The sequence below is a fragment of the Taudactylus pleione genome, unplaced genomic scaffold (assembly GCF_031769625.1).
Source record: "Taudactylus pleione unplaced genomic scaffold, aTauple2 ptg000225l, whole genome shotgun sequence".
NCBI classification, from domain to species: Eukaryota; Metazoa; Chordata; class Amphibia; order Anura; family Myobatrachidae; genus Taudactylus; species Taudactylus pleione.
The window spans coordinates 9249518-9266531 of NW_028284627.1; the positions used below are offsets into that span (position 1 = coordinate 9249518).

Consider the following 17014-nt stretch of genomic DNA (forward strand, 5'->3'; position numbering starts at 1 on the left):
CTGCGACAGGCTCCAAGCCAATTATAAATAGCCGACATTCATGCAATTTTTTTTTTTTTAACCAGTAAAAAGAAAACGTAAATAGTTACAAGGAACATTCTGCATGCACATCCTCTAGTGGTGCTTGAAACCTAGTTGATTCATTTGGAATTAGACGACCTTCTTCTGTGTTTATTGTCTGAGGCGGTTTAATTACAGAGCCGGCAATCCGTTCAATCCATTTACAGCCTCCGACAGCTCTCCAACCTTAATCCAATTATATCTAGCCGTGAGACACTGCCTCATTTAGGAATCATTAATTACTGATTGAAAGCTAATAAATAGGCACATTCAATTCATTCTCAACATCATGACGCCATCGTCCAAAATGGCTGTTCCAGGATCTGTATGACAGCGATGGAGGAAAGAGTATTTGGGCTAGATAAAGGCTGCCCCCAGGCAACAGGTGGATATGAATGCATATTTGGAACAATGCATCCATATGTCTTTACATTATAGACTGCATTTTGTTTTTCCATAATCAATATTGTTGAGAGTGTGTTAGGAGTTTGTTTTTAGTATATCTGATAGTACATGTGGCTTTTACTGTACTTTATGGCAATCAGGATGATACCTATATATCAATATTTTGTATGATTGAAAAAGAAATCCACATTCCCAAAAACAGTGGGGGCTTTGTACATTTACAAAGTGAGTATCGCTTAGACTATTCTCTAGTCACAGCTGATTGGTCAATTTACGGCATGAACTACAGATGTGTTTTCATGCTCCTATCCTGTCTGCGCCATAAGGCCAGACTTTCGGGGTTATTTGCATAGTAGCTGGATTTAAAGTGGCATATAGCACCTGATTCAGAGTTGTACGCAAACCCGATGGCGGGAGAACCGCACATGTCCAAAACAGATCCTGCGTCGTTGCACACAGCGCAGTTTAGGGGCAGGCAGGGTGTTGCCCCCATTTTATGGAAGTGACAAGGCTAGTGTCTGCGTCTTCCGATGCAGACTTACTGACCTCGGCTACGGCAGTGAGATAGCCATTCTGAGTAACCTGAGGGTTACGGAGATGGCCGATGTTCTGATGCTGCGTCCTAAGATGCAGAAGATCACACAAGCATGCAGGAGGTGTTTATAAACACAAGCTGCCTCCTGCAGCATTAGCAGGTGCTGTGTGTACTGCATCCATCACTAAATCAGGCCCAGTGTCCTAGGTCCTTGGGATTAGTATTTTTGTTGCAATGGAATTAGTGTACAATAAAGTTGCAGACTGAGCACAACACAACACTTTGCGGCTCGCTCATATCGGCTCCCAGACTTTTGCCTTTTTACCCAGTTCAGCGCCTGAGTCGCACACAGCAGCTGCATGCATTGCCAGCATCCAGGGTAATCATGCATTGCCAGCACCAGTGTCCAGGGTAGTCATGCATTGCCAGTGTCCAGGGTAATCATGAATTGCCAGCACCAGTGTCCAGGGTAATCATGCATTGCCAGCATCCAGGGTAGTCATGCATTGCCAGCACCAGTGTCCAGGGTAATCATGCATTGCCAGCGTCCAGGGTAATCATGCATTGCCAGCACCAGTGTCCAGGGTAATCATGCATTGCCAGCGTCCAGGGTAATCATGCATTGCCAGCACCAGTGTCCAGGGTAATCATGCATTGCCAGCGTCCAGGGTAATCATGCATTGCCAGCACCAGTGTAATCATGCATTGCCAGCACCAGTGTCCAGGGTAATCATGCATTGCCAGCACCAGTGTCCAGGGTAATCATGCATTGCCAGCACCAGTGTCCAGGGTAATCATGCATTGCCAGCACCAGTGTCCAGGGTAATCATGCATTGCTAGCACCAGTGTCCAGGGTAATCATGCATTGCCAGCGTCCAGGGTAATCATGCATTGCTAGCACCAGTGTCCAGGGTAATCATGCATTGCCAGCACCAGTGTCCAGGGTAATCATGCATTGCCAGCACCAGTGTCCAGGGTAATCATGCATTGCTAGCACCAGTGTCCGGGGTAATCATGCATTGCCAGCGTCCAGGGTAATCATGCATTGCTAGCACCAGTGTCCAGGGTAATCATGCATTGCCAGCACCAGTGTCCAGGGTAATCATGCATTGTGCTTTTGTCGCATTAGTGATGCAAATAAGATGCATATTCAGTGAAAAATTGTGTGGTGGGACATGGCCAGAAAGTTTGTGGCACGCCAACCGTGGCTACTTGTATAGGTGTATCTGATCATCATTTGTGCATATCTAATCTTCATAGGAAGATGAATGTGATGCAGAACCACACTAAGGCCCGTATTCAATTAGAAGCGAAAAGTCAGTTGCCGGACTTTTCACTGTCATCGCTGGTTTCAGGTGCGAAAAAGTATCGCGCGTCTCCCTACGTATCCCTGTATTCAATTCCAAATCAGCAACAATGGGACCCAGCCAAACTGAAATCACCGAAAAGTTCTGTCAGTTTTGGGGAAATCAGGCTGACACCCCCCAAAAGATTCACTGACATGGGGGATCACTATGGGTACCCCCGAATAGCCCTGCTAAAGGTATTTGAGGTCTTTAAATGGTCTCTACCGGCGCGATTTAGCGTCTGTCAGCAAGTGGTGAAGAATATCATTTTGCTACTTTTGGGGGGGGTGGAATAAGTATTCCCATCAAATTTGGGGTACATGAAAATGGGTGCAAGCATATTTTAAAGGTGCTAAAGCAAGCATTAAAAAGCGCCAAAAACGCACCTTCAGCAAGCACCTGCAATCCAATATACCCCTCCCCCATACTTACAGACCCCCCCAAAGGCTATTGCGCTAGTTTTGGAATTTGTACCCCCACTCTGATTTTTTTCAAAGTGCTTTTTTTGGGGTGTCCTTTGAGGTTTTTTTTGGTGTTTTTGACACAGTTAGCGTCAGGGGGGGGGTGTTTGGGGTGTCCAAAGGGTGCAGGGTGGTTCCCGCAACACTGCACCCCAAAACCCCGATTCTGCACTTTTTTCCGCCGGGTATTCATAGGCTAAACTTTTTCGCCTATTACACTGCGTTATCACGCCAGCGAAAAGACGCTACAATTGAATACAGGGATAAGTTGAAATCGGCGAAAAAATATATCGCTAAAATGGACTTTTCGCTTCCAATTGAATACGGCACTAAAACGGGGACAGTAGGTACTTAAAAAAAAAAAAGCTGGAATTTCTATTTGCTTTTATTTTGTACTTTCTGTCCCTTTGAAGTGTTACCTAAAAGTCATTTGCAGCCACATTCCTTCACCTGCTTCCAAGTCTCCTAAGACATCCATTCACCAACACAAGAGTCATATACAAGTCTAATTAGACAAACACGTGGACATCTTTGTATTCTCGCTATGTCTCTTCATCCTGACAGTCACAGGAGCCCCAAACAGACGTTATTATAGAGAGAATTAATGACCGTGCCTGTTGTCACACAAACGCCATTCAGCAGATAGAGCGCTAATATCACAATACGGCCTCCTTACCTACTAATATTTGGTGTTAATTGACGTCTAAGTACCAACAATACTTTCTATTCTCTTTATATTACATGATTTTGTTTTGTCACTTGCTACAAAGAGCACAAAAAGCATCGCCTTAACCATTAGCCTGTAATTACAGGGTTTTAATGAGCTGGTTAGTAAAGGCCACTAGTTCCCTTATATACTTGCTGCTTTACTAAATATATTACAGTGGATGTGATAATTGCACCTGATTCTTCCATTGTAGGATTCCAAGCCTCCATAAAGGGTTGGTTGGCAGCAAAAGAAATTTAACTGGATACAAGACACTGGATTTAAAGTTACTCACAAAAAAACAAACTTGTAGGTAAATATAAAATAATGAGAAATATAGGGAAAAAACAAACAACAGTTACCTCATGAAATACATGGCTGATTATAAATTACTTTTTAGTTTTATTTCCCTCTTTTTGTTTCATGTGTAGATATTAAAATGGTAGAATGATTAATGTGTAATTGCTATAAGAATGTTTCTAAAATTTATGAAGGTTTTTGCAAATGGAAAAAACGACAAACAGTAGTAGATAATTTCTGCAGAAATGATCTACTACTGTTTGTCATTTTTTCCAATGGAGTGCCGCCCTGTGGTTGTTATATATAATATTCCATAGGCAAAAAGCCTTATGGTTTTATATGTTCCATTACGGCTTCATTAGACATGATCTGCAATTTCCCAAAACCTTAATTTCTGCCACTCAAACTAAAAAAAGCAATGAAATTACGATCATTAAGGCTGACTCCTTAATGGACCTGTTCCTTGTGTAATACAGATATGGTATGCCATGACACCATGTGGTTAACTGCAGATTTAGCACTCTCACAGAGTGAGATTCCTGTCACTCACAAAATGGTGGAGTTGCTAATTCACAGAATTGTGTGCTCATTGGAATACACACATGCAGTCTATGCAACTGAGGTCTGAGCAGAACATAGAGCTGTGCAGATGGGATAAGAGTATAGTGGATGGGGGAGAAGACAGGGCATTGTGTATGGGGCAGACAGAAAGGCAAGGAGAGGGGAAGATTAAGCAGTACAGATGGGGGCAAGCCAAAGTGATGCAGATGGGTTGAAAACAGTAGTGCACATGGGGGGAGACAGAGTGGCATGGTTTGGGGGAACAGAGCAGCATGAATGGGGGATACAGAGTACCATGCATGCGGGAAGACAGAGCAGTGCAGATGGGTAAAGACAGATTGGTGTGGATGAGGAATACAGACTAGCACAATGGGAGAACACACAACAGTAGGGGTTGGGGAAGACAATATCTGTGTTACGCAAAGAACACATCCATTAAGGCGTCAGCCTTAATAATCGTAATTTCATTGCTTTTTTTAGTTTGAGTGGCAGAAATTAAAGTTTTGTGAAATTGCAGATCATGTCTAATGAAGCCTCAATGGGACATGTAAGGTATTTTGTCTATGGAATTTCATTGATTGCTTTTTTTTTATTTATACATACACACGAGCGAAGTGACATACGAGAGGTAGGAGGAGTTGGTGGCAGATTAGCTGGGCACCATAGGTATAAGGACTCCCTGCATAAGATTGTCACATCACTGTCAGCGTGGGAAGTTTGTACAGTTAGGTGCAGATCCAGAGCTGGGGGACTGTGAAAAACTGAAACAGGAATAATCCCAGGGCTGGATCACTGTGCTGTACTAGTGCAAGATGATTTCACTATTTAGAGCACTAAAGGGGTGCAGAAGTTTCAAAAGAGAGGAGAGGCACTGAGGCAGTAAAAGAGCCAGTGAAATCTTCTTAGTGGAATAGTTACTGACCTTACAAACTGCAAGTCAAACCAAAAAATATGAGATATGGTAAGAACTTACCCTTGTTATCTCTATTTCTACGAAGTCCATAGGGTTCCACAGGATACCTTGGGGTATAGCCGATGGCGGCAGACATCCAGGCACTACAGAGTTAAAAACTTCTCCATCCTCCCAGGATGCACTGGGGTCCCTCTCCTATACCCCGCCCCCGAGCCTCAGGCAACCAGTTTCGTCACAAGCCATAGGCCGAAGGAGGATAAAGAGAGAGAGAAGAAAGTCTGGAACACACAAGAATTACATTCTCACCAGAGGGAGACAGAAAAACCGGTGACCAGAATCACAGCCCATCTGCAGCACAGGTGCAACAGAGCGGGAGTCCTGTGGAACCCTATGGACTTCGTAGAAATGGAGATAACAAGGGTAAGTTCTTACCATATCTCATATTTTCTACTTCAGGGTCCATAGGGTATCCACAGGATACCTTGGGGATGTCCCAAAGCAGTATCCTTCAAGGGTGGGGACGCTCCTGTGCTGAGAGGAGAATCCGTCGCCCGAAGGAAGCATCCTGAGAGGGGTAGGTATCAAAAGTATAATACCGTACGAAAGTATGGACAGATGACCACGTGGCCGCGTTGCAAAGCTGAACAGCTGAGGCGCCACATCGAACTGCCCACGAAGGACCCACAGACCTAGTGGAATGAGCCTTAACAGAAGATGGAACAGGAAGGCCCTCGTGAGCAAAAGCTTCAGAGATAGCCAGTCGAATCCATCCTGCCAATGTTTCTTTAGTGGCAGGCCAACCTCTTTTGTGGAAGCCATAAAGGACAAACAAAGAGTCTGACTTCCGATAGACAGAAGTGCGGTCCACATAGATTTTCAAGGCCCGCACCACATCCAAGGTGGCCTCACCAACCGAAAGGTCCGGTGAAGTAAACGATGGTACAATAATTTCCTCATTGATATGGAAACTAGATACCACCTTTGGAAGAAACCCAGGACAAGTGCACAGCACAGCCCTGTTTCTATGAAAAATTAGAAATGGAGGTCTACATGAGAAAGCTCCCAATTCCCGAAACCCTTCTGGCCGAAGCAATAGCCAGAAGGAATACAGTCTTAATGGTTAGCCATTTCAAATCCACTGAGCCCAGTGGTTCAAATGGCGGTCCTTGAAGAGTCTTCAAGACCACAGCCAGATCCCATGGTGCCACATGTGGAACAAAGGGAGGCTGAATAAGAAGCACCCTTTGCATAAAGGTGCGGACATCAGGAAGCATAGCAATCCTACGATGAAACCACACTGAAAGACCTGTACCTACAGGGAAGCTAGGCGAAGACCCTGGTCTAAACCCGCCTGTAGGAAGGCCAGAACCCTGGACAATCTGAACACCTGAGGAGCATAACCTCTAGTGCGACACCACTGGAAGAAAGCCCGCCACACTCTATGGTAGATGTTGGCAGATGAAGGCTTCCGAGCTCTCAGCATGGTGTTGACCACCGAACTGGAGAAACCTCTGGACCTCAAGAGGGCAGTCTCAATTACCATGCCATCAAAGACAGCCGACTCAGGTCCGGATTAAGGCAAGGACCCTGAGATAGCAGGTCCTGACGTTGAGGCAACAACAGCGGAGTGTCCACTGAGAGACTCTCAAGATCCGTGTACCATTGCTGCCTGGGCCAAGCTGGAGCAATCAGCAGTAGCGTGCCGCCTTCTTGCTTGAATTTGCGTATCACTCGAGGAAGAAGGGAGAACGGAGGGAAGAGGTACGCATACTGGAAGGTCCAGTTGACAGCCACAGCATCCACTAGACAAGCCTTTGCGTCTCTTGTTCTTGACCCGAACATTGGCAGTTTGTTGTTGTGTCGTGAGGCCATGAGATCTATCTCTGGAAGGCCCCACTTGTTCACCAGTAGCTGACATACCTCCTGGTGAAGAGACCACTCTCCTGGATGCACGTCTTGACGGCTGAGAAAGTCTGCTTCCCAGTTGAGAACTCCTGGTATGAACACTGCTGATATTGCGGTGAGATGCTTTTCCGCCCATACTAGAATGCGGGATAACTGTCAGAGCCGCCTGACTGCGAGTCCCTCCTTGGCGGTTTATGTATGCCACCGTGGTGGCGTTGTCCGACTGTACCTGCACAGGTTTATCCTGCAGGACCTGTCTTGCTTGCTGGAGAGCCTTGAATACTGCCCGCAGTTCCAATATGTTTATTGGAAGAGCAGCTTCTACTGATGTCGACCTTCCCTGAAAGAAATGTGGACCCATCACCGCTCCCCAGCCTCGGAGACTGGCATCCGTCGTCAGAAGGGCCCAGTCTGCATTCCAAAAGGGGCACCCCTTGTTCAGGTGAAGCGTCTGTAGCCACCAGGACAGAGATAATCGCACCTCCGGGGAAAGCACCATAGTCTGTGTCTTTCTCCTTTGAGGCGACCCATTCCATCCGAAGAGGATCAGCTTCTGCAGAGGTCATGAGTGAAACTGGGCAAACTCCACCATGTCCAACATAGATACCATGGATCCCAGTAACCTCATTGCCGAGTGAATAGACACCCGGCGACTCTGCAGGCAAAGAGGGACCTTTGCCTGTAACGCAGAGATCTTTCCACCCGTCACCAAGATCCTCTGATGTTGGGAATCCAACAGAGCTCCTAGATGGAGCATCCTCTGTGATGGTACCATGGAGGACCAATTTATCAGCCAGCCGAGAGACTGCAATACAGAGACTGTTAGTTGCAGATGGCGCTGAAGTTTCTGGAGATTCGCCAGATAAGGTAACAGGCGGACTCCCTGCAACCGCAGGTGGGCTGCCATGACGGCCATAACATTGGTGAACACCCGAGGTGCTGTAGCCAGACCGAAGGGCAGAGCCTGAAACTGGAAGTCGTCCTTGACCACTGCAAATCTGAGGAAGCACTGGTGTGCTGGGACAACAGGGATATGCAGGTAAGCATCCTGAATATCCAGCGACACCATGAAATCCCCAGGTTCCATTGCTAAAATAATGGAACGCAGGGTCTCCATCCTGAACCGAGGAACCCTCAGAAATTTGTTGAGGGATTTGAGGTTGAGTATTGGCCGGTAGGACCCATTGGGTTTCTGCACCAGAAAAAGATTGGAGTAATACCCCAATCCCTTCTGAGACAAAGGAACTGGCACTATAACTCCATTCTGGAGCATCGAGTGCATTACCTTCTTGAGTTCCCGGGCCTTGTCCTGATTGGACGGAAGGCCCATGGTGAAAAACCGTCTGGGAGGCCTCCTGCGGAAGGAGAGGGCGTACCCCTGAGAGACCACTTCTCTGACCCATGTGTCTGAAGTGGTCAGACACCAGCTTCGGGCGAATTTCAGAAGTCGGCCTCCCACTTTGAGGTCCCCCAAAGAAAGGCCCGTACCATCAGGCCGAAGGGTTGTCATCGGACTTGGGAGTGGGATGTCTGGTACTCCAGGCCTTCTTCCTGGGCTTTGCAGGTTTCTTGGCGGCAGTCCTCCTAGGAAAAGACTGTACCCTGGGTCTGTTCTGCGTTCTGTAGGGCCGAAAAAACGAAGAACCCGCTCCTGATGGGACAGTAGTGGAAGACAGACACACAGACTTAGATGCTGCCAAAGTATCCACAATTTTGTCTAGATCAGGGCCAAACAGCACTTCTCCATTGAAGGGTAACCCCTCCAAACCCTTTTTGGAATCAGCATCCGCCTTCCAAGAACGCAGCCACAGGATATAAGAAAAAGCCATCACTGCTGCCGAGGAGATCTTGGACGCCATGAGGCCCATATCTAAAGCTGCCTCATTAATGAAGGTAGCCGAGTCCCTTAAATTACCCACCAACTCCACCTGTTCAGGTGATGAGTCTGGGTCCAGGGATGCCTCCAAGGTATCAGCCCAGTGCTCCATAGCTCTTGCCACCCATCACACGGCCAAAGCCGGTCTGACACGCCTCCTGCAAGGGAATAAATCATTTTCAAACATATTTCTACCCTGCGATCCGTTGGATCCTTTAAGGAGGACATAGAGGGCATAGGTAACGTAGCACTCTTTACTAGACGTGTGAATCCACTTGTGGCGGGTTATCCCATTATGCAAAATAATTATCTGCAAAAGGGTATGCCACCGCAAACCGTCTAGGGGGCTGGTAACGCTTACCCGTCGTTTTCCATGCCTCCTCTAAATGATCCACTAGCTGATCAGATAGGGGAAACACCGTAGCATCACTTTTAATATCCTTGAAAAAGGCATACTTTGATTTAGCTACATGAGGAGCGTCATCCTCAATAACCGAGGCCGTGCGCACCGCACGTATGAGCCATCATCTGTCGTCACAGCATTCTGATCTTGATGAGGTTGCAGCAGATGCTTCTGCGCCCGCACAGACGACTAGCCCTGTAACACCTCTGACAGCTGTTGTACTGAGGTAGACAGTGAATTAGCCCACGCAGGTTCATGGATGACCTGAGAGGGCGACAACAGGAAACTCTGAGGTACTATTAACTGTGTAGGAAACCCCTGCATAGGGGATGACACCATAGACTGCTGTGAGACCCCCATCTGGGGACACGCAGGGGTTGTCGTTAACTGGCCCACCAGGATAGTAAGTGCCGTAGCAAATCAAGCCCATGGTAGCTCCTGCACAGGTGTAGTGACAGAAGTCGGCCGTGCCAACCGCAGGCACGCCTTACATAACCCATCAGAGTTACCATCTCCCTCTGCCAATGGTACTTTGCATACAGTACACTTAGGCGGAATGGGGAAATCGTGCTCACTCTCAGACATACTGAGTGTGTGACCCGGAGCTGTATGTGACCACCGCACTTCACAACAAGTTGTATAGTGAGGTATAAATCCCCCTTGCAACACCGCACCGCAAGGGCTTGTTAGCAGAGAAGAAGAAAGGGATAGGGATAATAGCTGACAGTACGTGAAAGTAACAGACAGCAGGGCTAGCACAAAGTCACATACAATGCAGAATACAGAAAATCCTGCAGTATCTGCGCTTCATCAACTAACCAGACCTCAGCCTGGTAGGAAACAGCGCTGCATACACTGACCTTGCACCGGAGGAGAGGTATGCAGGGGGACCCAGACCACGATGCCCGCGTTAACAGCTTCCAGCAGCGTTTGCCACATGTATTAAAATGGCCACCGAGGAGCAGAGGGAGGGCTGGTCCGGGGGCGGAGCACATGCAGATGCCTAACCACCTTGTGGAGAGGCCGTGTGCAGAGGGGGAGGCGCAGGCTGCTTAGCAGGGAAAGCGCGCTCCCCTGGCATGCATTTAACCCCTGGGACGCTGGACATTTACTGTTTCTGTCCAGTCCTCAGTCCCAGGGGGTAGTGGAAAGCGCAGGGATCAGTAGCCTGGTTCCACACTGCAGCCAGTCCCCAGGGAGCCCCCTACCTGGGGACTAAGGACTGTGCTATTCGGCTGGGATCCACCGCGGGACCTTGCCGCTTACCTGAACCCCCGTAAATTCGGCCACAGTCCGGGCAACCGGGGCCACCGCTAACTGTGACCCCAGTCACCCACCAGCATCCCCGGATCAGTACAAGCGTTCTGGTACCAGCGGGGTGTAGGAGCAACGACATGGACGTCAGTACAGACTGTCCATGTTGTCTGCTCGTTAGATGTGCAGCCACAGCTGCACTGAAGAACTTCAGGGGCCTGCAGACCCCCACTCTGTACGGTGCATCCGACTTCGGCCAGGAACCGACGAAAACTGAGTGCCTGAGGCTCGGGGGCAGGGTATAGGAGAGGGACCCCAGTGCATCCTGGGAGGATGGAGAAGTTTTTATCTCTGCGGTGTCTGGATGTCTGCCGCCATCGACTATACCCCAAGGTATCCTGTGGATACCCTATGGACCCTGAAGTAGAAAAAGCCTAACTCCCACAGCTTCCATGGCCTTGTCTCTTTCAAACTGCAGATGTACCAGGCGGAGACCCTCAGTGCAGCATCAGGTAGGAGATAAGTTAAAGGTGTCCACTCCCTCTATCCAAGTAGCCCGAGCAATATAAAGCACAGCAACCCGCCTCCAGCACCATCACTTACTGGAGGAGGATGAATGGGCTGGAGTTGCAGAGCACACTGGCTGAGCCTATTCCAGCCACAGATATCCCCAAGCGCCAGGGAGGGAAAGGAGTCACCCGCTCTGACTGCCAGGTCCCAGTGCAACAGCCGGCAAACAATGACACATCTTCCAGCCAAAAGGTTAGGCCACGACCCAGGGGTGTCCTCAGCCCCTGTTCCAGCCGAGTGCTGCCCAGAAGCCTCCGTCTGCATCAGTGTCATCATGCTCACCTCACTGCAGCCCATACGGTTAAAATTTTATTGTGTGGAGCGATCATGTTAAGCTGGCCACACATCAACATCAGATCAACTTTCCTCCAATCATACAACGGAGCAACCATCTAACTTGTCTGTCCAACTACAATGGTGCCCCACACATCTAACAAACTTTTCATCCAACCTGTCAGCTTTTTTTTTTTTTATCAGGCCAGTCAACTTAGGACTTAGGTCTGGCGGTTCAAATCCCGACGCCGGAAGACCGGAAGTGATGATCCCAACGGGGTAAGTAAATTAACTAACCCTAACCCTCTTCCCCCCTAACCCTCCTTTAGAGGGTGCCTAACCCTAACCTCCCTTCTGTAAGTGCCTAGACATTACGCCCCCTCCCAGGAAGGGGTGCCTAACCCCCGCTTCCCCTAGCCCAACCCTCCCCGCCTGCTGCTGTCCGTGCCGTGTCGGGATTTCGACCCCTAACATTAGACCTCTGCCGGGATTTGACAGTCGGGAAGCCGGCGGTCGGCATTTCGACAGTCGGGTTCCTGACTACATACAGACTAATTTATGCACGCCCATGAAATAGCGTTTAAACTGTCAGACACGCCTGTGTTTTTTAACCAAACCCTGTTAACTTCTCCAAACGCTGACTACCTGTCATCCACTCTATGAGTGGGTCCTCTGTGCGTGCGTGCGTGATCGCAATGCAATTACTGTGCGTATGCAGTGCAGCGTTCATGCATGTGCATTGGCAAACGACTGCTTGATCTGCGTAAAAATCTCCATTGCATCCATCTTTGAATCATGCTCTAAGGTCACAGGGTAACACTAGAGAGGATGTCATGTGTGCCTAGGTGACATTAGGTGGTGTCAGGTACTATATGGGCGCACACACAGTGACAGGTGAGAGGAGTCAGGTATTGTATGGGCGAATAGGGGAGAGGGGTCAAGTACTATATGGGCGCACAGGGTAATAGAGGAGAGGGGTCTGGTACTATGAAGTTGTCAGGCATTACATGGGCGCACAGGGTGGCAGGCAGTACGGTGGGGGCACATTGGGTAATCAGCTCATTCCCTATCTCTGACCCCCATCCTCCCCCTCACTCCCTGGTGTATGGTTTGAACTATAAAAAAATATATAAATATATTCGAGAAATATAAATATTTATATAAATTTTAAAATACAAAATTTGTAACTATAAATACTTTATACCTGTGCTTGAACGCTGGACACTCGCATTATGGTACCTGCTTTCTAACCACTAGACTACCACACCAGCTCTGACATAACTATACAAAAAATTGAAGTAGGGGAGATATGTGACTGTGAGGCTGGGGTTCACATATATAGAGAGGCCAGAAGGAGGTGGATGCTGCTTGGGGGAGTGGGGAGGAATAGTCCGTAGGAGAGACAGGACCGCAGGAGAGACAGGTGCCCTGTCAGTATCAGTCCCGGGGGGCGGTTAGATCTGGATGACCAGGGAGCCCCCCATAGTGTCCTGGAGAGTGGGGATAAGGGATGAACGGTGCCGGCTGTACTGAGGGGTGGGGGCAAGAATTGAATAGCGCCGGCTGTAATGGGGATCGGTACTAGTAAGACAGGCAGCAGCATAGATCCTCCCGCTCCGCCGCTGGTGTCAGTGATTGACTGCCGCAGCTGCTAAACTTCCTCCCAACTCCCACATGACAGCTACCGCCGATGCCAGGGTGAGACGGTTAGCAGCCCGGCAGTGATAGACTGCTGCAGCTGAACCTCCTCCTGGCACTCCCGTTAAGCCGCTCCACTCGAGTCTGTTCAGGGTCACGCACATGCGGACCGCTCTTCGCGTTCCAAGCTGAGAGCCCCGGACTGTACCATCTGTGTAGCGGCAATGTGGGTGTCATATACCACTGGTCACCGGGAGACGGCGTCTGGATCATTCCCCTATCACCTGGCTGGCGTTCAATGGGACCTTTAACAGACGGCACAGGCCGGCGTCATACCCGCGGGTCACCCACACATGACCACAGCCCCCCTCCCTCCCGGACGAAGTGGTGCAGTCCCGGATTCAAGTGAGCTCCGCTGTCTGGAGCGATAACACAGGAATAGAGCTTCCATCACTCACTGTCCGAGCCCCACACAAACGGGTGAGAGTGTGCCCCATTACCCTCAGCTTCAGAAGTATTATTATTATTATCATTTATTTATATGGCGCCACAAGTGTTCTGCATCGCCTTACAAAGTACATAAACAAATTGTAGACAAGTGACTTACAGAACAAAACAATACAGGACATGGATAATATATATTGCTACATTAGCGATCATATCACCCAGATAAGCAACAGAGCGAAAACAACTAAGTGTTAGGTGCCCTAGTGGTGAGTAAGAAGTAAATGACACTATAGTAAGGAGAAGCACAAGAGGGTAGATGGCCCTGCTCGTGAGAGCTTACATTCTAATAGCAGAATAAATCCAAATCAGGGTTAGTGAGCATCTATGCGGGCTATAAGGCAGCCATCTTATTACACCCATGTGAAGCCACAGTGAGTACACCCCCTGTAGGACGCTCCTACTGAGGCTGGCAACAAGTTGAAACTTCCTACCTGTATAATGGTGCATTCTTGAGGTAATAGTTTAAAAACTGTAACTTTCTAATTTACCTGAACCCCAAAATAACGTACCCTGGAACAATAGCTACCTAATAAAACAAACCCAAAGTCTAAATTCGCCCCCTACCCTGAGTTGTGCCTTCCCAAAAATCCCCCATAGAGAACAGCAGAAAAGTGGCCCTAATTGAGAATGTCAGAAAAAAGTGACAGCTGGAGCTTTAGATTACTCCCAAATCCTCATTTTTTATGTTTATGCCCTGAAATTTGGCATGCAGCACCCAGTGACAGTTCTACCGGGCCATGCCAAATTTCAGCTCCGTACCTCCAACAGCTTTTGAGGTGTAGCCCCTTAAACACCATGCCCCCCCCCTTCCGGAATTCTCTATGGAGTCTGCACCAATGGTGATGTCTAGTAAAGAACCGTCCCCGTGCACGTTTTGTTTGGGGTAATGTATATCCAACCTACTTCCAACTCTGCATCAAGCCCTTTATGTACACTGAATGTAAAATATGAGTAAGCACCATGGATATATACAAGTCCACCTGAAATCCAACATGCTGAAAACCTATTATTTTAACTTAAAGGTTTAAGTTTCAATCTGTATGTAGGCAATACGCTATATGTACTGTAAAAGGTATATACTGGTATGTGCACAGATCAGTGCTGCAGTTTCAGGCTTGGCACACTGGGGATAGAGGGCAGCACCTCTCTCATTGTAAGCTACATGTAGGCTTTGGGCATTGAAAGCTCTAGCTTTATTAGAAGTGAGCAGAGACTTCATTGCTATGGGAAGCCGGGAAGGGGTTAACGCATTGCAGTGACTTGCGCAGCATCAGTGAGTCATTGCAGAACATGGAGCCGTTATCACATGAATACCTGGAAAGTTTATCAAACATGTTGACGAGTTTCATCGCTTCATACTCCTTCTGCTCCTCCGTCATTTCATCCATAGGATTCGGCATTGGTTCCTCCACGTGACCGGTTATGAGATTAATGCTGAAAATACAGGAAGGGAGCCTAGTATATTAGTATTCCCAAACTGCACCCCACAGGTTACATGACAAATGAATTGACTGCCTTCGTACACACATGAATCATGGTAAATCTACAGTAAAATAGGCAGTAAAGATGCAAAAATGGATGAGCAGGGGGAAACATTGTACAAGTATAATACAATACTGTAACCCACCATAACAAGGAATTACCAACTACATTAACTGCTAACAGATGGTGTTGCCAAGGGTTGCAGCACTATACTTCCCCAGTGCACCAGGTTATTACAGTATGCCAACTATATTATTAACAAATAGGTGTACCATTCATTATGTGGTTGGTACGTTCTATTGTGACCAGTACAAAACTGAAACCAGCATGTCTTTCTGGGCTTAAGGAAGATGTAGGCATCCAGTTTTGCTATCATGGCATGCTAAACTGTGGCAGGGCATGCTGGGATTTGTAGTTCAACATCAGCTGGAGGGACGCTTATTGCCCACCTGTGGCTTAAGGCATGAAATGATTGCAATTAACATATCGCAGATGTCGGTTTCCTCAGGCAAATGAGTAAGCAGACAGATATGCAATACACATATACTATATTCTTATCCACGCCTGTATTTCTTACTTTATCGCATAGCATTTTATTGTAGTATTTTTTTGTCATTATTTTAATACTTATAGGTTAATTGCATTTATTTTATGCCTTGAGGTTGAAGTCTCTTCACCTTTGAATGAATAGTAATCGGGGCACATGCACCCCCACACAATCATTTTTGGGATTTTTTTTATTTTTTATTATTTATTCAAACCGCAAACTGTCGCTGTGGCTTTGAAAAACCAGGGGATGCGGATGCAACTGCTGCATTTTCCTGCTTACAGTAAATACATACACGATTTTGTGCCCTGCTCCTGTGCTCTGCTCAAACACCTGTATGGCAGCTGATTGGCTGTGCCGCCAGGAAGCTGGAAACTGGGGGCCTCACTCTCACCTCCCTCATAGAAGGATGTGGTAGGTCAGGGAGTCATACTGTATAAGGAAAATGCTGATGGAAAGGATTGACATGTGAGAGAAATCTAGTGCACAGTGGGCCCGATTCAGACCTGCTCGCAAGAGGGTCGATGGTGGGGCATTGTGCACGCGCAGCGTGCGCAAGCCCCGGAGCGAGAGAGAAATTCTCTCGCTCCGGGGCTTGCTACAAACGGGGTGGCTGTCGATGTTGATCGACTGCTCTCCCCGTTTTGTAGGCGGGGTGGCTGGACAAACGGAGGCATTCATGAAGGAACGCCTGCCGTTTGTGGGCGGCCCTACTGACATCACGAGTGATGTCAGTAGTGAGCTTCCGGCTCTATTAGAGCCGGAAGCTCACTGGGGCTTGCGGCAGATGAGACCCTACAACAAGAGTCTCGTCGCAAGCCCGATGGTCGCGACCATCACCTGGCCGCTCGCTAAAGCTGTGGGTGGTCACCCACAGCTTAGCAAGCGGCCAGGAGGCTGGGTTTTTTAAAACAAAGCGGCCGCCCTGATTCAGAGCGAGCGTTCGCTCTTTGTGAGCGGCTCTGAATCAGGCCCAGTGTGTCATGTGAGATAAAATCTGGTGGGCAGGGGGCTATGTGAGGGAAACACTTGCAGGTATACAGACAAATGAGAGGAAAGCAGGTGGGCAGAATAGGGCATGCGAGAAAAATGCTGGAGTGCAGCGGTGGGCATTTGAGAGAGAAGCTGAGGGGCAGATGTGCATATGAGCAGAGAACAGTTTGGCATTGGGGCATATATGAGAAAAGCTGGTGGGCAGAGGGGCATGAAATAGAAAACATTGTTTATGTCTGAAGCTTTGCTGCTATGAAAACTTTAAGAAAATCCTCTCCC

The 17014-nt window shown here is 48.1% G+C and overlaps 1 protein-coding gene across 1 annotated transcript in view; it reads right to left on the reverse strand.

Annotated features, from left to right (window-relative positions):
- The window catches only part of RIC8B (RIC8 guanine nucleotide exchange factor B), a 95701-nt gene that overhangs the window by 1466 nt on the left and 77221 nt on the right, over positions 1-17014 (reverse strand). Inside the window, exon 9 of the mRNA XM_088478924.1 lies at positions 15028-15147. Coding sequence (XP_088335050.1) covers positions 15028-15147 — 120 coding nt within the window. The remainder of the gene's footprint in view (positions 1-15027; positions 15148-17014) is intronic.